This window comes from Chlamydotis macqueenii, chromosome 8, assembly GCF_036417535.1.
Source record: "Chlamydotis macqueenii isolate bChlMac1 chromosome 8, bChlMac1.mat, whole genome shotgun sequence".
NCBI lineage: Eukaryota > Metazoa > Chordata > Aves > Otidiformes > Otididae > Chlamydotis > Chlamydotis macqueenii.
In genome coordinates this window covers 14,504,566-14,526,866 of record NC_141563.1, presented here as the reverse complement: position 1 = coordinate 14,526,866, position 22,301 = coordinate 14,504,566, and the positions used below count along the sequence as shown (strand labels likewise).

At 41.1% G+C, this 22,301-nt stretch overlaps 1 protein-coding gene across 11 annotated transcripts in view; it reads right to left on the bottom strand.

Moving 5' to 3' along the window:
- PRRC2C (proline rich coiled-coil 2C) overlaps positions 1-22,301 on the bottom strand; it is a 76,626-nt gene that overhangs the window by 27,915 nt on the left and 26,410 nt on the right. For 9 of the 11 annotated variants that reach the window (XM_086753233.1, XM_086753223.1, XM_086753227.1 and 6 more), the window contains exons 5-21: positions 21,241-21,378; positions 19,058-19,308; positions 18,603-18,682; positions 17,557-17,690; positions 17,386-17,473; positions 16,952-17,093; positions 15,856-15,930; positions 14,453-15,080; positions 13,459-13,628; positions 12,591-12,837; positions 10,733-10,946; positions 7,648-10,011; positions 6,275-6,483; positions 5,508-5,662; positions 4,526-4,871; positions 3,953-4,038; positions 2,786-2,974 (exon numbers count right to left, since the gene is read on the bottom strand). In XM_086753233.1, the coding sequence (XP_086609359.1) occupies positions 2,786-2,974; positions 3,953-4,038; positions 4,526-4,871; positions 5,508-5,662; positions 6,275-6,483; positions 7,648-10,011; positions 10,733-10,946; positions 12,591-12,837; positions 13,459-13,628; positions 14,453-15,080; positions 15,856-15,930; positions 16,952-17,093; positions 17,386-17,473; positions 17,557-17,690; positions 18,603-18,682; positions 19,058-19,308; positions 21,241-21,378 (5,516 nt within the window). The remainder of the gene's footprint in view (positions 1-2,785; positions 2,975-3,952; positions 4,039-4,525; positions 4,872-5,507; positions 5,663-6,274; positions 6,484-7,647; positions 10,012-10,732; positions 10,947-12,590; positions 12,838-13,458; positions 13,629-14,452; positions 15,081-15,855; positions 15,931-16,951; positions 17,094-17,385; positions 17,474-17,556; positions 17,691-18,602; positions 18,683-19,057; positions 19,309-21,240; positions 21,379-22,301) is intronic. The other 2 variants (XM_086753226.1, XM_086753234.1) reach the window with 1 other exon arrangement.

Below are 22,301 nucleotides of genomic sequence, written 5' to 3'. Positions count from 1 at the left end.
AATGTTAACTTGTCAGTTGTGTCTTCCCCGCCATGTCCTGTATCACAAGAATATTCTAACATGCTTAAAATCATTTTGTTTAAATCTACCAAAGCTTTCTGGAAGGGGAAGTATTTTCTAACAAATAAACCATCTGAAACTAAGTTAGTGACATCTACATGAAATGCATTCATTTTGAACATTAGGAATTTAAACCATTATTTCTCAAGCAATACATGCTTTGTGTGAAGTGGTAGAGTTCAACTAAAATAAGATCTAGTTAAAACCTACTGAGCAAAGCCAGCTTGACTCTCCTTACAACAGAAGCATAAAAAAAAGTATAGAAGACACAAGACTTTGTATATATACAGGTTATTTTAATTTTCGAAGAATCAAGATTTTACAGGGGCCCAGGAAACTAGAACAGAAGACACTACCTTCATTTGAAGATATCTTGATGTATGGATATGGCAGCATTTTCCCCTAGGAATTGAGCACTAAGGGGATACCCCGAAGAAAATAAAAACACCTACACACAAATGTTGCATTACATTGCAGACACCATGGCTGGAATAACTGCTACAATTCAGCAGTTTCTTTTAGTGCAGCTGAATTAAAGCAGAATGAAGGGCCTCAGGGAACCTGAATGCTCTGCTGTTTAAATAGCCATATCCTTTCTGACCGAGACTACTCAGCCCATCCCACTACAGAGCAGCACAAAAATTCCTTAAAGGAAGTCCTTAAAATCCTATTCCTTAAGCTTTGACAGTGGAAAGACAGAAGCTGCTGGTATTGTCTCCATAAATACAAACCAGCTGTTTCAGGAGTAGATGAAGACTCTTTACAATACAACGCCTTTGGGCTTTGGGGAGGGTGGAGTTTCCCAAAGGTATCTGGTACCCTCAGGAGGCCAGCAGAGAGCTTTCAGAGAGAAGTAAGAAAACAGTAGTAGAAGATGATGCCTTATCTCTGCAATGCAGCGATCGGGAACAGCAGACCCATCTCACTCCAAATATTATTTGTTCTAACAGTTTACAGAGGCAGAAACTCCTCCAGAGTCTTTAAGGTCACACTTGGAAAGGTAAATAGCTTTGTTTCAAGTATGGTCCTCTTACACTGCCCATATTAGTTCAACAATACTAATCTCCAGTCCCAAATACAAGTTTGTACTTAGGCTTCATAGCAAACACCACCACCATAGAGGTGGCGGGTGTGCAGGAATTGTTTGTTGGGATTTTTTTTGTGTGTGTGTCATCAAGACAGTTAAAGAATGATGGCCTTCTCATTCAGAAGAGCACACTTTGATCACATATTGATCTCCAATGAATTTACTATTTAGCCACAACTTTGTCTTTCAACAAAATCTACAGGAGTCTTGATAGCTATAACCAAGCAGAAAAAAGGAACCTTCTACACAGTGTAAAGCAGACTCTCTCTAGAGATATTTATTTACCTTTGGAGTTTAGCATCTTTAAGTGATTTAATGGATGCAGCTTCAGGCATGCTACTAGTATCTCTCAGAAATGGGTTCTGAATTTGCTAGCTTAATCCAATTCACCAGCAGTATTGACTACTGTTTATTTATCTGCTGTATTGGTTTTGTATTTTGCAACAAAAACCATGAACTGCAGCATACTCACTGAGTGCTTCATGTAGCAGAAGTTAAGTTAATTCTACGTATGACTGCACTTTCAGATTTCAGCCTTTTTTTTTTTTGAAAAAAAAAAAAAAAAAAATCCCAAACACAACCAGCACAAACAAAGAAACACTCAGTCATCTAGAAAAACAAAGGAGCTTTAATTACATCAGGACCGTTTCCAAATCTCAGGCAGCAAGAAGGCCTGAAATAGCTGGTTCTGTAAGTCACTAGCCAAGTTTATCTGCTATAACCATCTCTTTCTGGAAGTAAGAAGCTGGTGCTGAGTGCTAGTGATGCACAGATAATTATGCATTGCAGGTGGAGATAAGAGGATATACGTTTCATTAACGTGAAAGATGCAATTTAAGTGACAGGAGGAGAAAGTATTACTCCTTATGAGTGGTAACAACGGAAATACAGGAAGATCGAATGGAGCCCCTAAGTCTCTGGAGAGCAAGCAATACACTTTTTAAAACTCGAGACAAGTTTGATTACCTATCCAGTCTTCCTAGATCAGTAGCAAAAAACTTAATTAACCAGCTATCTGTGCATTTGAATTTGAGATGTCAAATTAGTGGCTCTAACATTCTTCCCTTTCCACAAAACACTTATCTTCTGGCAACTTGATGTATTATTCATCTTGGTAATCTGGCTACAAAACTAAGCAGTGTACCATCATTTAGAGGGGGGCAAGGCATGCATGGTGGCAGGAAGAACTACTAAAACTGGAGACACAGCCAGGGTAGAAACAGAATGTCTTGCTTCAAAACAGCTCTCAAAGCCTGAGTGAAGTAACCCCAAGAGAAAATAAAAACCCCCCAAACTACAAAACAAAACCAAACCACTCCACCACATCCAGAATCTCCCAACAAAGCTATGGCAAATCCATACTCCCATCCTTGCTCTAGCCACATCCCCTGCTCCAAACACAGAATCAATGGCCAAACTCTGCTGGGCTAGGAGGCTGTTTACTTAACAGTTGCTTCTAACTGAACTGCCCACCTTCTCTCCAAGAACCCACTTGTTGATTATTTTAGGAAATATAAAAGCTAAATCCAATTTCTATAGGTCTAGTCCTAACTGAAGGAGTATTCTATTCCAGTATTTGTAACCTCTTTTTGGCTGAACTTAAGTTTAAAAGTTTGTACTGAAGATATGACCTTTTACCTTTTGTGCTTTGATGGGCCCGGCTCGAGGCTGTTTCTGTCTTTGCTCTTTTGGTTCTGGTAGCTTGTCAGTGGACTTCTCAGAAAGTACAGGGCCAACTTCATTGTCACTGCCACTGGAAGCTGGGGCTCCAAACTGGATAGTTTCTATACCAAGATCAACTCCACCTTCTTGCCCAGGCTTTGTCCCCTAATTAAAAGGTAAACATTTAACACATTTCAAAAGACTTCTAAATTAGTACAGTGCCAGTGTTTCAGAAAAGAGCAAAAAATATGCTCAGCTGAAAATCACTAAAAGGGTACTTTTACCTTCTGCCAGAAAAGTATTATTTGTAACTGCAACAGATTTGCAAGAACAAACAATATATGAACATACACTTCCTCCTCCTCAAGTTCCCACTGTTTATACAAGCTCAAGAGTAAGAAAAAACCCCAAGAAACAGTGAAGAAATACGTAAACAAGATCAAGATGATGAACTGGTAGAGACGGGAGAGACGGACAAGTGCAATATCAAAATGTCCAAATTCAGGTTCACAACGTTCTCCCGGAAGTTCAAAAATTAATATTCAATTCAAGAAGAACAATATGAAATTAGAGAAGATTTCCAGACCTCCTTATGCACTTAAAATGGTCTCCTAAGAGAGTTATGTCACATTCTTACAGTTTAAAACAATAAAGTCAATGCCAAAAAAACCCAAAGAAAACAAATTCACAGGGCTTTAAACGTAAAATTTAGGGCTACGCAAATTACATAAGTAGACCTAATATAATCAGAAAGCATCTACTGCTTTCTGTATCTCTAAGAAGGGACACAAAAAACATTTAGTTCCTTGCAGATGTCCTCTTTCTGCCTATGTTAGTGAACTGTGCACAAGTGTTCACATGCAAACTAGGCAGCATTTTTACTTTAAAAATGCACTGAATAACAGCTATCAATAGAATCAGTGAACAGTTGAGATTTTATTAAGAGAACAGTTTTTCCATGCTGCAATCATAAAAGCAGTAGCCTGTATCCTGTGTTTCTGCACTATGTCCTGACTTCATGGAATTCTACGCATACTAGTTTAAGTACACGCATGCTTGAATAAATGAATAATCTCTACCCAATCCCAATGAGATGCAGTTTGAGTAAGCTTCACATACAGCTACTCTTCTCTCCGTTCTTACCTCTGGAGATGTAGCTGAACCAAAAGATGTCAAAGGCTTGTTCCAAGCACTGACTGAAGGTGGCTGAGGTGGGCTAATGGGTCCCACTGAAAATTTTAAAAAGAGTTAAAAAAACCCCGATGTCGCCAAATGCATTCAATTAAAGTTATCAGCTGGCTCAGAAGTAAATTATAGATGTCTTGATTAAATAAGCTTTGGTTAAGAAACTGTCAAGCTACTCAGCAGTTAACAATATGCTACTTATTTAGCCGCTCTTAAGCGGGGCAATCATCATGTTCGGAAGCACAACCAAGTCTTGACAAAACACAGATTCCTGAAAGGAGTGACAGTTGCTTATTCACAGTGAATGAAGAACATGACAACAACGTAAAATATTGAGTAATATCACACTACAAAAACCTCATTTTCTAGAGGTATTCATAGGTTACAACACTGCACTTGGGATCGCTGCCTTCTATTCCCTGTGCAAAATACATTTGCAGGTACAAATGAGACACCAACAGAGAACTGGCCATCAGCATTCTCTAACTACAATGGTGGCCCGTCACCCCAAATTCAAAATACACTACTTACATTTTTTGGAGATGTCATTTAGAACTGCTGAGGGAGGCACCTTGTTTTCCCACAGTTCGGTTCCTAGACCATTGTGAGCCTGGGTATTCTGCAGAACTTTGCCTGACACTGTGTATTCCACGCTGGCTGTCCCTCCTCCTGCAGTTTGGTTTTGTGGCTGAACAGAAGTCTGTGGCTGACCTGGAGTCTGCGTTGTACATGAAGGCTGGGCCTGAGCTTGTGCCTGAGCTTGTGCCTGCTGTGCAGCTGCAGCTGCTGCCTGTTGTTGCTGCTTTTTGGCAAATCTGGGTGGGAGCTTGGAATTCTGACCTCGACCTTTTTCGCTTGATCCTTTTTTGGTCCAAACCTGTGAGCAGAAGTTAATTTTAATATTTCAGCTGATATTCTGTATGAACAACCAATTGCACACTGTCTAGCAGCAAAAAGCAGACTGGTTAAGTTGGTCTTAAGTTATGGGTATTTAACCACAGGAACAATGACTTATTTCTTGTCCGCTTTCCTCTTGGAATCAGCTGATACACAAGCAGTAGTATAATTTTTATCACAATACAAAAAATGGTGTTTCCAGTTTGCCAGTTCCACCTGCCTGACAATGGCCAATCAAGAAGCAGGAATCCTAAAATGACGAAGTGAAAATGAATTTCATTTACTAACAGGTTGCCCAGAGAGATGGTGGATGCCCCATCCCTGAAAACATTCAAGGCCAGGTTGGACAGGGCTCTGGACAACCTGATCTGGTTGGAGATGTCCATGCTCCTTGCAGGGGGCCTGGACTAAACGGCCTTTAAAGGTCCCTTCCAACCCAAACCATTCTACGATTCTATTCTACGATTCTAACTCTGAACAACCTAGTATTAATACAATCATCTAGTTACATTTATAAAGTGAAAATATAGCTTCTTGGGAATGAAGATTCTGCACACTTCATAACATTCTCAGTACTGCAAGAAACTCTTTCCCATCACAAATGCTGGTCTTGTACCTGCACTGTTTGTTCTTCCTTCTTTCTGCGCTCTTCATCTTGCAAGCGTTTTTGCTGCTTCTTAGACACCACTTCTGTGAAACCATCATCATTCAAGTTAGATTGAGAGTCTTCAACTACTGTCACTTCAGGGTGATCATCAATGATCACAACACCTATAGAAAAAGGAAAGGTATAGATGCTGCTGTTTTAACAGCTTCAGAAGCCGCGCACCAAGCCAAAATCTGCTTTAGAGTGGAAGCAATTTCCGCAGACACAGATGGCGGCCCTGATTAAAGGTAAGCTTCTGCTTGCCAAGTGCTTTGCTGTTGAGTTGGAAGACAAGGAGTTAATCTTTAAAGACTGAAAAACTGGAGGTTCCTGTACCAGACTCTCCAGGAAATAAGAACTAAAACATAATTATGAATAATGAACAGCCTTCCTGAATATTAGCTGTAAGCTTATTAGTTATATGCCTTTGCTTACGAAGGTTAAGCAAATTATTAGTGTGTGGTAGAAAATGATCTGAATGACAGTTAAGATTAGGTGATAGAACAAAATCGATCTTATCTATACATAAAAACACACAAAGAGATTGACCGCCTTTTAGAGGTACACATGTTGTTAATTAGACATGACAAAGGTAGCAATACTCAATATTACATAATTATTCTGGTGTTTAAAAAAAAAATCACCTTTCCTCTTCTGTAAGTTTTCAGACATCTAGCTCTACATGCAGGGAAGCTACTAGGATTACAAATTCTTGTTAGCATACTATCAATACATACTTGCGTAATTATTAAGATCAAATTGAGACAAGGCATCCACTTTTTCCTTGGGCTTCTTTGGACCAGCCTTAGGTTCTTCTCTCTTTTTGCCACTTGCATCCTTAGTGGTCTTTTGTCCTGCAGCAGTGACACCTCCGTCCTCCTGATGTAAAGAGTTGCTGTTGGTGGGATCAACACCAGGGATAGCTGGTGTCTGCTCTTCAAATGGCCTACATTAAGAAAAAGGAAAATTAATGACCAGCCACAGAGAACACTCAGGAAGGAGCTAACAGCCTAGTGCATACCACATTGTAGGGCTACAAGTGTCTACAGTGCAACTTCCTAGTAGGCTCCAGACTTTTACTTTCAGCTCCTCAATGAGCAGAAGCTTAACAGAAAGAGTTGTTTTGGGGACATATCAAATGTCCTGCTGTCAAAAGGAATCACACTAAAAAAAGCATTATTTTAAGGTCAACTCTGGCTTGGTCTATGTAGTTAAGAGACACCAAAACTCAACAAGTATGTAGTTCAGAACTCCCGTAAAGCCTTCAAGGAAAAAACAAAACAGAAGCCTATGAAATGTCAGCAAATATAACAAGGTACAATATACTTGCTCCACAGGCTCACTCGCCAAAAGCTATCTGAAGCCATAAGAATCAGATTTGCAGCATTCTGACTTTGCTGGGAACCGGGAATACCTAACTTTTGCTTTAACATAATCTTTAAGTGACTAGCCAAATAAACTCTTTGTAGTCTTAACTCAGAAGTTAGAGCACTGATCACAAACTTTTAAGACCAGGCAAAACCTGAACTTGGAATACAGCAACCTATAAGCACAAGAGTCCTAGAGTACAGGGTAGGCATCCAATGAAGAAATGTCTTGTCCTGTCTCCCACTTATCAGACTACTCTGCACTGTGGCTACAAAACAGTAGGCAAATAGTAACATTAGATAATTATCAAGTTTCAATAATTTTTAGCATATAGAGAAACAAAACAATCTCAATAGCAAGCATTTCTCAACTTGCTTGTCTATGTTAGGTAATTGATCTAAGAACAGAAAAAGGTAAATGCAATGCAGCAATCTATGTATGAAACTCCAAAACTGCTCATGTTAACATTTGGGCTTGCATCCATATCTTGAGAAACATAGTTCGACTCTGACAAACAGCACTGCTTTTTTTGTTATCAGGCTTTAACGCTGTGCATACATATAAGAATAGTCTGCTCTTAGCTCCAGGTTCCAAGTGTCTGTATATAAACACAAAAAGTAGAAAGTACACAGCCACAATTCTAAGTTATTACAAATCTAAAATAACTACTAACGATTTCGAACACAAGAGGACAACACGACACCAAGACTATATGTGCTTCCTAACAGAAGCTGGTACTCACCCTCTTTTTCCACTTCTGGGTGGAGGACCACTCCTCCTTTCACTCCTAGGCCCTGAGAAGTTCCTCCCTGGTTTAGCTGGCCCATTGTTGCTACGTCGGTTTTGACGGTCTATTCCAGGCCGCTGACTAGAAAAACTTCTCTTGGCTATTTCCCTTTTTGGAGCTCCAGTGTTTTCTCCTGCCTTTGCAGTCACCTGAGCTGCTACATCTGCTGTTTTCTTCTCATCCCTCTCCCGCCTCTCATTGAAGTCACTGCTTTCCGAGGCCGTTTCCCACTCTTCATTTGCCTGGTCTGAAGAATTCTGGTTGGACAAGTCTGGTGTCTTACTTCCTGACACATCCAGAGCAGTGTTGGAGGGCTCATTAACTGCATTACTAACTGTGGTGTTTGTTGATGAGCTGGTTACTGCCTCGTTTATCTTTGATGCAGCCTCTCTCTCTTTTAGGCGTCTAAAGCGTGGTGGCTTATCTTGCCTTGGAGGCCGAGCAGGCCTTTGTCTTCGTGGCCTCTCTCTATTTGGATCAAACTTTCTCTCAAATTTTGGAGGTCTTTTATCAATTGGTACAGGACCATAATGTTCATTTCTTCGTGGAGGCTCACCATCTTCTGGTTTAATGATCTCTGTTTGCCTAGGGTTCCACTGGTTTTCTCTGTAGGCTGGTCTCCTTATTGTAGATGGACGTGGAGGACGGCCACCAGGATCCCTGCCACCACGTCTATATATTCCCCCTCTACCTCGCCTAGAAGGCTCTCCTTTAGGAAGAAATCCTGGTTTGGGTTTGTTCTCATCATCTCTGATGTATGTTTTTTCAAGTGCTCTGTTGTCTACTCTGATATTGTTTTCAGGTTTGAACAACAGTGGCTTTGGAGGCTTCTTGCTATCAGCTCTCTCTTCTCTTTTTGGGTGCTTGCCTTTGATTAGACTATCTTTGTCTGAAAGCAGTGTGTCACTTGCGCTTTCATGAACTTCACTGTCAGAATCTGTCTCTGAACCATGCTGTCGCCGCCGTTTTGGGATTACTTCAAAGTCAGAACTCTCGCTACGAGTTTCACTCTCTTCTCTTTGCCTAACAGGCCCTGACGGCACGTGGTCTGATCTAGGCTTAGGATCTCTGTAGTGTGGGTACTCTCTATTATGGCCTCTGCTGCCCCGACCGCGTCCTCCATAAGAACCCCTGTAGCTACGACCTCTAGAATAATACTCCCCACGACCTCTGCCCCTGTACCCCTGGTCTGGGAACCAGTCTCTGTCCCTAGCCTCTTTCCAATATGTCCTAGGTGGTAAGCCAGGCTCTCTTTTTACTGGTCTGGTTTCTAAGCGTGGTTTCTCTACAACCTCCTTGCTAACGACTTTCTCACTCTGCTTTTCTTCCTTCACTGCAGTAGCTGGCTGCTGAATGTGTGGCTGCTGCTGTACTGCCGGTTGAGCAGGTGGCTGCTGCTGTATCGCAGGGGGAAGCTGTGGAGCAGCAGGCTGGGCAGTCGGTAGCTGCTGCTGGACTGGAGGTGTGGGTGGCTGAACTGGAGCTTTAGCTGCAGTCTCGGTTTGACTGCTCTCCTGGCTCGCTGTTGTCGGAGCAGCATCCTGGGTTATCTTCTTAGCCAGAGGAGCGCTGCTGGAGGTGGAGGTCTCTGGCTCAGCCTGAGGCAGTGGCACTTGAGGTGCTTCCTTTTTGTCACTTTTCTCAGACTTGCTAGGTTTTTCACTAGCTGTCTTTTCTCCTTCTTTCTCTTTCCTTTGCTCACGCTCTTCTCTCTGTTCACGCTCTTCCTTCATATCTCTAAGTACAGGTTTTTTAATAGGACCCGATCTTCTTACTGGTCTATCACTGCCTTCGTCTCTCCTGCTGTAACCTGGCCTAGGACCCCATCTTGTTTCAGACTTAGGTTTGAAAGTTTTTTCAGGTTTTGGTCCTTCTGATGTTCTATTATTAATCAAAATTTCTTTTTTTGGCTTAATCTCAAGTCTCTCAATTATCTCCTTTGTCTCAACAGGCCTGTTATTTAATTTAGGAATATTTGTTACTGTCTCATTCCTCTGGTCTTCTGACTTTAGAGAGTGACTTGAACCATGGGAAATGCTTCTCTTTAGCGAAGAGTGACTTTCCGCCACAGGCACCAATTCTTCTGGAGAGCTATGCGTAACTTTCTCTTTCACTCCTTCAAAATTAACTGTCACGTTAGGTGTGTCAGCCTGCAGAGGTTTTACATCTTCCAAAGGCCTGCTTGGGAACTTTTGTACCTCCACCTCTCCTGATTCTCTGAAAAAGTCTGTCTTTGGATGAGAGTCCAACTGGTTGTGTTCTACAGGATAAGCACTGGCAGGGACAGCAATTCGTTCTTGCTCCAAGCGTGTCTCAGACCTAAGCAGCAAGCAATTAAGCATGTTAGGGTGGAGGAAAAAATTGTATTCAAATATTTACTTAAATCAAATAATTTTCTCTTTCTATGAAGGATTAGTGTCAGCTCAAAGAAATAACAGGTATTAATTTTCACAGTAACTGCTAGTCGTAGAGGTACAATTTCATTCTACCCTGATTAAGAGTATAGCATACAATGTACGCTATCAAATGTACAATTAGCTTTAGGAACCTGTTATCGTTAATGGCTATAAATGCAATTTATAGCCTCCAAGTTAGCAGACTAATTATCACAAGTATTACCCAGAGAGCAGTACAGAAAAAAGAATTTTTGGGTACTTTTAAGATGCAGAGGATGCCTTCCTGAGCATTCATCATGCAGCAAAGGTCAAAAGTGACTGTCTTGCTTTATACCACTTGTACTTAACATGCCACTTTTGAAACTAATATACATTGGACAGAAGTTCTCTGAAATGGGCAGAACAGATTGCGAACAGAACACTACAGGAGTGTTCTACAAAACTGAAAATTCAAAATACTATGGCAATCACCATTCATCAAATTAGGTTAGGGATCCTAAACAAGGGACAAATCTTTCTACACCCCGCTACAGAGCGGACAATGTCTTTTTTGCTTTACACAACAATGCCAAGTTACATAGGCAAGAGTGTAAGTATGTGTGGCTCAAAGAAGTGACTCGCAGGAGCACGTAACTCAGGCTTACCTCAAATCATCAGTCTCTTCTAACACTTTGGGAGGAGAGCTAGATTGCTGAGGTTCTGCATGGGGGTACGGGTCTGACCCCCACATCATGCGGTGCTCTGACAATGGAACAGCATGCTCTCTTGCGGAGCGAGCTATATGCTCAAATGAATCTGAACTAGTTGCTGATCCCTCTATCTGGTCTCTTCTCATCAGTGGTTTGGGAGGCATAATTCCTGTGACAGATTTAAGTTCAACAATTGAAACCATTTTAACACTAGCAAAGAAACATACCTCAAGACAAACAAAGCATACCAGGAGGTACTGAAGAATGCTGTTCTCTCTCCTCCAATCTCCCTTCCTCTGTACCTTCTGTTTTTGAAACCAAATGTCTATTCATTGCCAGTTGACCTCAGAATGACTAAATCATATTCACAACTAGTACCCTATTGTTACGGTTTAACCCGCAGGCAGCTAAACACCACACAGTCATTCACTCACTTCCCCTCCAGTGGAATGGGGGAGAAAATCGGAATTTAAAGAAAAAAAAAAACAGAAAAAGGAAAACTGGTGGACTGAGATAAAGACAGTTTAATAAGATAGAAAAGGAAGGGATGATAATAATAGAATATACAAAACAAGTGATGCACAATGCAATTGCTCACCACTTGCTGACTGATGCCCAGTCTGCCCCCAGGCAGCAGCCCCCTGGCCAGCTTTCCCCTTAGTTTATATGCTGAGCATGATGTCATATGGTATGGAACATCCCTTTGGTCAGTTGGGGTCAGCTGTCCCAGTCATGTCCTCTCCCAAGTTCTTGTGCATCCCCAGCCACTCGCTGGTGGGGTGGTGTGAGAGACAGGAAAATATCTTGACTCTGTGCAAGTGCTGCTCAGCAGTAACTAAAATGTAAGTGCACTATCAATATTTTTCTCATCCTAAATCCAAAACACAGCACTACACCAGCTACTAGGAAGAAAATTATCTCTATCTCAGCCAAAACCAGGACACCTATGTACCAACAAAAGGAAAAGCTGTCTGCTTCCACTATAATGGAATGAACCAGTTCTGTAGACCTGTAAACTTGTGGATCAAGTTTCTGATGTAATATCTGAATGGGAAACGGCAAGATGAGTGTACACACAGGTGTGTTTCTGTACTCTGTTAAAGACTCTAGGTCCTTTTCTTTGGTAAGATTTTAAAGAAATTCTACAGTTTTCACTGTCTTTGCTCAGCCTGCTATTTCCTCTGTTTATTCCTTGCACTCATTCAGGATACACATTCCCTTACTCATTAGCTGGATAAGTATTTCCATTACATCACATGCCAGACTTGCATTATTTATGCACAACAGCTTTCCTAACTGCAAGTCAGGTAGCCATTCCAGAAATTAAAAAAGACTTTTTAGTGCCAAGAATCCGAAAACACAAACTTAGTAAGACTCCAGAGCTGCTAATACATAATATAAAACTAACAATTTCATGTTTTTTTTTTAAATAAGCAATGTAATAGTAAGTGCTAATAGCTAATGAAACACAAATGGGAAATACAGTATTTTTGTCAGTTCAACCTAACCCATCCCAGCTTTAGTATCTGTTACAAAGTAAGGCTTATGCTGACATTCTGAACACATCTTTAACTGTCACTAACATGTCTGCAACACAGGAAGAAGCTGTGATTTTACTTTATAGTCAAAGATATGTATTGATACATGACTGATTTTTATGGTATTGCTAAAATCTATTTTGTCTCAAACAATAATGTAGTTTTCTTTTTAAAAACCCCACCCATTCGGTCTTACTATCCATAGTGCGGTTAGGGAAAGACTTCTATTTCAAAGTCAAGGAAGTTCAACAGCCAGAAAGTGCTGCCAGGTTTACCTGGATGAATAGGAGGCATATCCATTGCAGGTCTTCCTGACATCATTCGTGGGTCCATGTAAGACTGCATCATAAGCCACCGTGGATCAAAGCCCATTGAAGCCAAATGCTGAGGATGTGGTTGCATGGGCTGGTAAAGGGGTCTATGCTGGGGAGGTGGGACAGGGCCACTAGAAGGCTGTGAGGGAGCAGACTGTGGAAGGACACCTTGCTGTTGTTGCTGCCACTGCTGCTGTTTCATTTGCTCCTGCATAAGAGAAAATAGGATTACAAGACTTTTTGTTAAGATGAAGACTTGAGCAGAATTCAACCTTTGGAAACAACGAAGCAGTCATCTCCAGCGCACTAAGCATTTCAAAAGTTAATCACAAACATGCATCAGGATGAACTAGGAGAAAACCAGACTGAACAATTTAGAATAGCTACAGTTTTGCTGGTGTTCAGCTGAGAGACACAGAGCAACTCATACTTCATGCATGTTGCTGATGTAAAGTGCTCTTCAGATGATAGGACACAAGCTCAAACTAAATTAAATTTGTGAGTGTCACACCCTTTAAGGAAAAGCTGCAGGAACAATGATCATCAGACCCAGGTTCCACAAGCAACCACAAGGCAATGCTTTAATTCCAGCAACTGATGAAAAACCAATCGGTTTTAAAAGCCTCTCTTGCCTTGTGCTCACCTACATACTTTGCAAGTGACAAGAAGTGTTTCATGAAGAGCAATTCCTGCCAATACCATAGACATTAGAAGCTGGAAACCAACAACTTAAGCCTTTTTGAAACTCTTACAGTCACATTCTTATTCAGAACGGGGCAGAAATGATTCTTTTAATGAGCTTCCCTCTTTTAGTGAACTGGTTAGTTACCTGCTGCCTCTGAAATCTTGGTGGTAGTGATTTCTGGAACTGTTTAGAATAACCAGAGGAAACAGCAGGACGAGGCTGAGATCCTGAGTCTGGCTCACTCTCATGAGTCACCTGTGAAATCTCTTTCTCATTCCGACCACTATCTTGTCGGGTAAAGACAGCTTGATCTTCTGCATAGAAAAAACAGAAAACAAACAACCCCACATGCAGGAGACGAGTGAATGTTAAAACTACGACAATTTCACCAGAACGTCAGATAAAGGATGTTGTTCTAAAATGAAAAGTCTGCCTTCTCTAACCTCACAGTCTTAGCTTCCAAAACCAATAACGGCAAAAAAGTTAAGAACAACCCCTCAAAACAGAACAACTGCTGTTAATACATCTCTCTGTGTCCCTTTTAAACTCAAATACACTGAGTAATCAACTACTGGCATTTAGGTTGTAACTATTATATGACTTAAGAAATGCTGTATCAATGCTACCACATGACACTTGAATCAACTTTTTAATGAATAAAGGTTTGGTTTTAAAATACTTTTATCAATTTAAAGGATAACACCACCTTATTAAGCATAGTTTAACAGTTCTCTTGTGGCATTCAAGTTCCAGTACAAAAAAAATGCACTGTTTAAATATGTGCTCTTTGTGTCTACTCCTCTAGGCTTGCTGAAAGAACAGAATGGCTGAAATAATTCACATTGTTTTTTAGCAACATGAGTTGCTGACCCTCCTTTAGCAAGAAAAGAAAGCCTGCTTTTCTTTTTGTATTCTTCAAAGTGCAGCCTAAATCACAGAACCCAATTTCTCCTTTAATGTTTTGATGAGTTGGACAAACAGGTCTAGCTCAAAGGACAGTTAGGAGCTGTAATGGGCCAGAAAAATAAGTGGTCTAGATGTACAAGGTAATTAGGTATGCAAATCAGACTCCCTAGATTACAACTGAACTCTGTGGTTCAGCTAAAGACAGAAAACTCCTACTTGCGCACAAACATACCTTTTTCTTCCTTGTTATTCCTGGTTTCAGTTTCTTGTTTTTCTACTACAAGTGTTGCCACAGGTTCTACAGGCTCAGGAACCTCATGTGCTGGTTTCTCCTCTTCTTTCTCTTTTTCTTTCTCTTTATCTTCTTTCTCCACCTCCTTTTCTTTCTCTTTCTCCCGTTCTTGCTCTTTTGCCTTCTCCAGTTTTTCTTCTTCTTCTTTTTCCTTTTCCTTCTCCCTTTCCCTCTCTTTTTCCTTTTCTTTCTCCTTCTCCCTCTCTCTTTCCTTCTCCCTCTCCTTTTCCTTTTCTCGCTCTCTCTCCCGCTCCCTCTCCTTTTCCCTCTCCCGTTCTCTTTCCCTTTCCCTCTCCCTCTCTTTCAGAGGGTCTTCTCGAGAGGGTTTTGTCACACAGCCAAATTTCTCATTTAACCGTTTTAGCTTTTCAGCACAAGCTGCTTTTCGCTGTTCTTCCATTCTTCTTTCTTCCTCTTCTCGCCGCTTACGGGCTCGCTCTACTGCGGCGGATATCTCTGACTGTTGTCTTCTCCTCTGTTTCCAAATTTCATCTTCATCTGGTACTGGTTTAGGGGGAAAGGGTCCTTGCCTTCCAGGTCCTACCTGGCGATCAGGGGGAGGAGGGTGCTGCAATATTAAAATCAATTAAGTCAAGTTGAGTGTGTATTATACAAACAGTTGGCTGAAATACTGTATTTAACTCTTTGTCAACACAAGTACTCGCACAGCACCTTTAAAAGTAAGATTTTGAAGAAAAAGCAAGCCCCCGCCTTCCTGCTCCAGTTCAGACTCATGCAATTTGAGCTCAGAAAGGAGAGGTAATGATTCACTTGGGCTCATGTCACTCCTCCCCCCCCATCATTAAGGCAAAGCAACAACAAAGATGACAAACATCTTTTAGATTTGGTTACAAGCTGCTCTAAATCACAGAGACTCAGGGCAGATCTCAGGCATCAGTCCTCCAAGGAGCCAAAAAAATTTAAGGTAGCTCAGGATAACACAGATTTTAACAAAGACTGTTGAAAATTGGTAAGAAGCTACTACATACACATTTCATTTGGGACTTCATCTCCCCCTCTGCCTCAGCAGCCAGCCCCTCCAACACCATTCCCATGCCCCTGTCCTCTCTAGTTCCCAAACGGGGCTTCATAACAAAGCTCTTGAAATTCTCATGTATTTCATATGCCACTTACAAGATAGGCTGCTTTACACAGTTAGCAGCATGGCTGTGTTGGGATTCCACTCTTACTGGCACCAGGCACTATGACAATTCTGCTTCTTAGAGAAAAAGCCTATCCCTATGTGAAGTCTATTTTTAATTTTCTTAGTCTAAATCCCTCCACCACAGACAGCATTAAAGAATTTAACTCAAGGAAATAAGGACAATTCTAGTCTTTCTTACCGGTGGTAGAATAGATTTTGGATGAAGAGCAGGACCACCTCTTTCAGGTATAGAAGACTGTGCAGGACCCCGATCCTATTGGATCAAACACAATATCAGAGTTAAGCAAACTCCTAACAGCCACCAAGCTGAAATATTTCAGATGTACTGTTTTCTACTGCATTAAGATACTACACCTAGTGAACTATCTACATACAATACAAATTTGCATGCAAAACAAGGACAAGATCATTTCCACTGAGAGCTAAACAATTACTTCAAAAATTCACACATCCAAATTTCAGCGTTTGTTACTGCACTGTTTTTCCTCAGATTCAATGTAGCATCAAACCCTGAAAGACAACATAGTCTTTATATATGGAGAAAGCGCAAGTAAAACCAATTCAATATGTCCCATCTTCAACACCACTGGCATCAAGAGAAAACATTTCTGTGAAGTTTTCAGATAAAGTCAATACTAGGTTTTTCTGAGGGGAAAAAAAAAGTACAAAAATAGAGCTGAAGCAGGCGTAAGACAAGGACGCTGCCAATCTCTCTCTACTAAAGAATAAACCAAAAACCAAAATGGCTGAGCTGATGAATTTTACATGGTCTGTATACAATCTATCCATCTGAGATGCTGGAAGTGAGCTGACACATTACTGCTAAGTTGCACTGAAGAAAGCGAGTTACAATACAAAGAAACCCAAACCCCATACCCAGGAAAAATGTGTGGGCCAACTGGGCACTATTTATTCTGTGCCACTATAAAACATGGACACCGGAACAGCTTCATTCACTGTTACAGGGATGGTCAGACAAGAGTGTCAAGTTAAAGCTTGTCAGTTGAGTCACAGTAACTGACACAAGAGTTCTCATCCCCTCTCAAGTGTGGATCAGAAAACACTAGATAGACATGCTATTTTTATTTTGTGACCAGAAGCAGCTAAGTTGACTAAGCAGCATCCGATCAGTTACCACAGCTCAGATAAGGAGTAGCTAACGATTTCACTCACGTTCATAACCTTAATTGACCTGATGGTTTGGAAAGATACCCGAGTTGGACCTCTCCTGACGAGGCTGTCGCCAGCAGACTTGAAGAAAAGAGCACACAAACCTGATCGAGCTGAGAGCTTTTGCCGTAAGACCCTTTGGTTGCTGCTGTGGAAACCTGGGTGGCAGACTTAGCACTTGTCTGTTCTTCTGCTTCCTTCTGGCCTTCAGGACTCTGGGAATCTTTTGATGGTGTTTGTTCATCACTATATGCAAAGAAATTAGAAAAATGGAAGGTGTATTTAGTAACACAGCTATTTGGTGATTTATCTTCTGCTCTCGGTGCTTCTTACCCAGACTGAAATTTCCTCACAGCAAGGATTATTTCTATTACATGCCCAGCTGAATGGAGTCTGTAGGTAGTTTTGCAGTTTAATATGGTATTAAGTTACTGGAATGAGTGTTATCGAGATGAGTACTTGAACTAATTTCCTTCAGGCATCCCAAAAGTTAAGCTAGTTAAGTGGCATTCACACCCAACTAGCAACACCAACTCACCCACTTTCCTTCTCTTTTTGACTACTTCCTTGCTCATCGTCATCACTGAAGTTCAACTGCTCAGTGTAATCCACTTCACTCTGAGCACCTGAGACAAAAGCAAGTATTCAATTAATCTTTCAGAAAGATTCAATGTGCAAAACCCAGAAACCATTAGTTTAATGTTCTTACCTGCCCAGCCTTCATCAGCCTCAGCATCTAGATTATCAAATTTATCAAGTTCTTTAAGTTCACTAGCACTAAGAATGGATGGGCGCTCAATAGGTTCCGAACACCATGAAGGTGGTCCTCTTCCCCTTGGCCCTCTGCAAAAAGAGAAACAAAGGCCACTGTTACTATTTATCCAGCAAAATGACTAAATAAAAGGTCAACTTGTTTGAAAATTACTTGAAGTATACAGTACTGTTCTCCCAAATACAGTACAAATCATCCACATGTGCAACTATTGTAGTTGAAATAATTACTGATATATCACCAGATGGCTCTCCATAGAAGAGAAAGATTAGATGCCATAGCCTTGCTTGCACACTTCACAAACCAACCAGACATCAGCTGACAGTAGAAAATCATATGCCTTGTAGTTTTCAAACACTGCATAGATCTGGCATCCTTCTTATAACTAATTTATCCACCTCAGAGGTATTTCTTTATACTTTTCATGCTTTCCCACTGTCAAAGGTTCTGTACCTTCTCCCTACTCCTGTAAGCTCTTCCAGTCACCCTTCTCAGCCTTTCTGTCCTCTTCCTGATCTCAACCACAGATCATCTGTCAAAGTTTGCACCCTACTGCCTCTAGTATCCCCTACTTCCTCATGCACGTGCACAGCCATCCTCAACTATGGAAAACTGCACAAATAGGAGGAATATTTAAGAATGCATTACAGTTCTACTTTAACTGGAGAGCAGTAGAGTTGAGAACCAGGAATTAACCATTTTCATTATAGCAATGGCAGAGTGTTTTTACCAGCAAAATACTGGTTGAAGTTTCAAAGGTGTCCCCAGCTGACTCCTAGTTGTCCCAATCAAAACTCCTGTAATGTACAGAACTCTCACAAGTTTTGCAGTTGAGTTGTGAAACACAAACCACTCCATGGCACTGCTCCACACAAGCCAAACCTGTGAGACTAACCAGTGGCAGGTCTTACGCACTGTATAATCATAATCAATATAACCAGAGTTCACACCCACAGAACAGTAACACTTGTAAGGTTTCCTACCTGCCAGGCTCAGAATTGGGAAACCTTGTTGGACCTTGCATGGAAGGAGGATACGCCATTCTAGGATACTGATTAAACATCTAAGAAAGGTTTAAAAAAAGAGGAACCATTTGTTAAAAAATATTGTTGCATTAAGCATACTGAGATCAAAGGAATCATAATGGAAGTAAAGCAAGACTCTTGAGTGAAGAGTTTGCTATCTAAGGACAAGTGTGGGACATCAAGCCACAAAGGTGGAGCAATTACAAATGTTGGTCAACTCCTGACAAGTTCAAACTCAGTGTAGCAGGAGTGGCAACAGGTAGCCACATCCTTTGAGGAGATGGTTGCGATCCCATCTTTCTAGCAGAGCTGCTAAGCGTTCCATGGAGGAACGAGAAATGGGCATAAGGAAATCACACTAGCCAATAATCAATCCCTGATGCTTAAAAACTTCTCATGTAACCATCACTTACATAAGGTGGCATCATTGCCCTGTACTGAGACGAGATAGGTGGTTGCAGCTGGCCATTCAGCTTGGGCTGAGGGATCTGTGGTAACCGCACATCCCTCTTCTCTGCTGCTTTCTGGCCATCAGTTTGTTCTGCTGGTGTAGCATTACCATCTTCCTGTCCAAGTGCCTTAGCTTCTTGGTCAGTTGGAGAATTGGGAGAGTTGCTCTTATTACCACCTTCTCTCCAGCTAGTAGCATCTGCATGGACAGAATCAGTATGAGAGAAAACAAGAACTGATTTTATATTACAGATTTACAGACAGGCATGATGAAAAACACATTCTTCCTACCCAGTTTTCAGTGACACAGTGATCTGTGCAGACAGATTTTCATATCTGGTACTGAAATAAGCATTGGCCACTTGAGAAAACAGAAGCTATCTTCTAATCCTCTTCAGCCCTACATCCAGTTGTGTTCCTGAAGGGTAAGAGTTAAGTTTATAGACTGTTCTAGTTGTCTTGTCCCACTCTACCTTCCAAAACACAATGCAATTTAGGAAGGATACCCATAAAAGTACAGGAGAAAAAACAGCTTTAGCTATGTTAAGTGGGCCACTGTTGACTCAGTGTGAAGATGCTGTCAAGGGACAGATCAAGCTTCTTCAGCAGCGGAGGCCTACCACGAAACTCTCAAGCTGCTCAAAATGACATATTCCTGTGCATTATATTTGCAAATGAAGACCGGTATCCAGAGTGTGGTGTGTATTTCTATCTGATAATGATGGAATAGAAGTGATGAGGGCTGTACTTCTGGGTGTGAATGTCTAAAAAAGTCCATAAGTAAGAGATTTTTATGACCTATCACTTGTGCCAGGAAGCCAGTTCTTTCAGGAGCTTCTGCCTACAAAGCATGGGTTAGGACAAAAAAAAAAAATGAGGAAACCTAGCAGCACTACTCAGATCCATGGGGACCAACAACAATTCACAGACCCACACTGTAAATAATGCCCTTTTAGGGGCACAAACCCTTTAAGCAATGCTAAACTATGCTCCTAGATATCCATTACACTTCTTCCAGTTATCTTTGCCGGGGAGCACAGCTGCTAAAGGGGCAGCTAAAGTTCATTTAGCTTTCTGCTGTCAGACCTGAAAGAAGGGCTTAATATAGCACGTACACTACTGACCAAAATTACAACTGCCTGCAAGGGGCTGGAACAGACATATGCAGCTATTTCCCTAATTTGATGTTGGATATCTCTTGAATTTCTTGAAAACTTATTCCTTACATCAACATCAAGTGAGGACCTGAACAAGCATGTGGCCTTGGTCTGCAGGATCTGACTGAAATAAATCAAGAAAAATCAAAGCCAGTAACCCAGGAAGGAGTTCAGGATTCCCTGAGAGCCCGAGCCCTCTAACAGTACTGCACACCTTGTCTGCCACTGCCACAAGACAGTGCCAGCTACAGTGCAGGAAAGGGTCCCTAGTCCATCACGTCTCATCAAAAACAAATTTTAGAGCAAAAAAGGTAACTTCTTTTTCGCTGGCAACAGGGACAATCCCAAATGCCTCCCCATTAAAAGGACCCAGGGAAGCAATACAGATTTCTTCACTGAGACATGTAAAACCAGCACTGTTATGGTTGTTTTCACTAGATCTAATCCCCCACAGCTGGAACAGATCCAACTGCCAGAGCACCTCAGCCATGAGCTAAAGAGGCCTCAGCCTTTCAAATCACAGTCCATTCTTCTGGTATTCTGGAGATTAAACTTCCTATTCAGGATTTTTCAAGCTACTCTCTTATGAGTACTAACCATTTGAGGAGAACACTAATGATGATTTATATAATTAATTAATATTAGGAGATTTCTTTAAATACATATTTTAGCTGTTGTGACATCTAGCATCTGGAAGTAAGAAAATTCCAGTATTGTGCAACTAACAAATGTTCCTCAGAGCACAAGAAGAGTACTAAGTTGGGAAAATGGAAAGTGAACCACAGGATGGGATTAAATACCCTATTTTCCACACACCATGAACACAGTAAAGCAGAAAAAAGGCCCAAAAATCTGTTTCCTCAGTCCAGGAGTATGTTGATCAAAACAATTAATTCATCTATTTATTTTATATGGAGTGCAAGTCAATCTTGTAAAAAAGTTCCACACAAACCCATGCAATGTCACAAAAATTTGTAGTATATACTTACTTTGTGGTCGCAAATTGGGTCCTGATCCATGGAGCTCTTCTGGTGCATCTTTCTCTTTGCCAGACTTTTCCTGATCCCCAGCTGCCGGCAGACTGGGAAACTCTTGCTGGAAATAACTATTTACTTGAATAGCTGGACCTACACAGTAAGATATACACAAAGTCACAACCTTCTGTAGTCAAAACAATTTGCAAAGTGATAAAAGCCTGATCAACCTTAAAAAATAAACTTTAAAGTCCCACTAATTTACTTGTAACGTAACTCATAAGCGAAGACCAATCCTTGTAAAGCGTTCACACTCACTACCAAAGTTGAATTTAGTAGGCCAACTATCACATCTGTTGGGGCTGAAAAAAATCCAGAAGCACCAGAGAGCAATAACGGACAATCAATCAAGGCTTAAGATGGGGAATACCTCAAGTTCCTCAGGTCTTTTAACACTTTTCCCCCACCTCCTTCCAGCCAAAGATTTAGCTCATTTTGTTCTACAACTATAGTCAACCCAAGAATGGGCAGTTACGTTATCGCAAAAGCTTTTAAGATGAATTACTGTTCTAATAACAAATACTTCTTCAGGACTTTAAAAAGTCACAGCTTTTACATTATGAGAAAAGTAGCTGTTCTGGTTTTGTTAGTGAGGGGGGGCCTAAGGGTTTTCTTAAGATTCAGAATCAAGCAGGGTTTCAGAAAACGCAGGGTTTTCTTAAGATTCAGAATCAAGCACAGCATAAACTCCTTCGTCTTTGTAGTTTCTCGGTAAAAGTATTACAGCAAATAACACTATTTATCCCTGTGCCTCCAAATTGCCTTAAAATCTTTCAAACTTCACTCCAACTTCACCTACTACAGATCACCTTAGCTTTTTTTTTTTTGTTAGTGGACATTGGACTCCAGATATTCCCAAGCAGCTATGACTTGCTTAATGAGCAAGTGTGACTGAAAACCGCAGTCACACTAACTAGATGACCTGCCAGGCAAGGGAGCCTCTTCAGAGGTCCTGTGGCGTGCAACATTCATGAGTTTCACATATCTTGAAAAATGGTTTCTGTTCAAGTCCACAC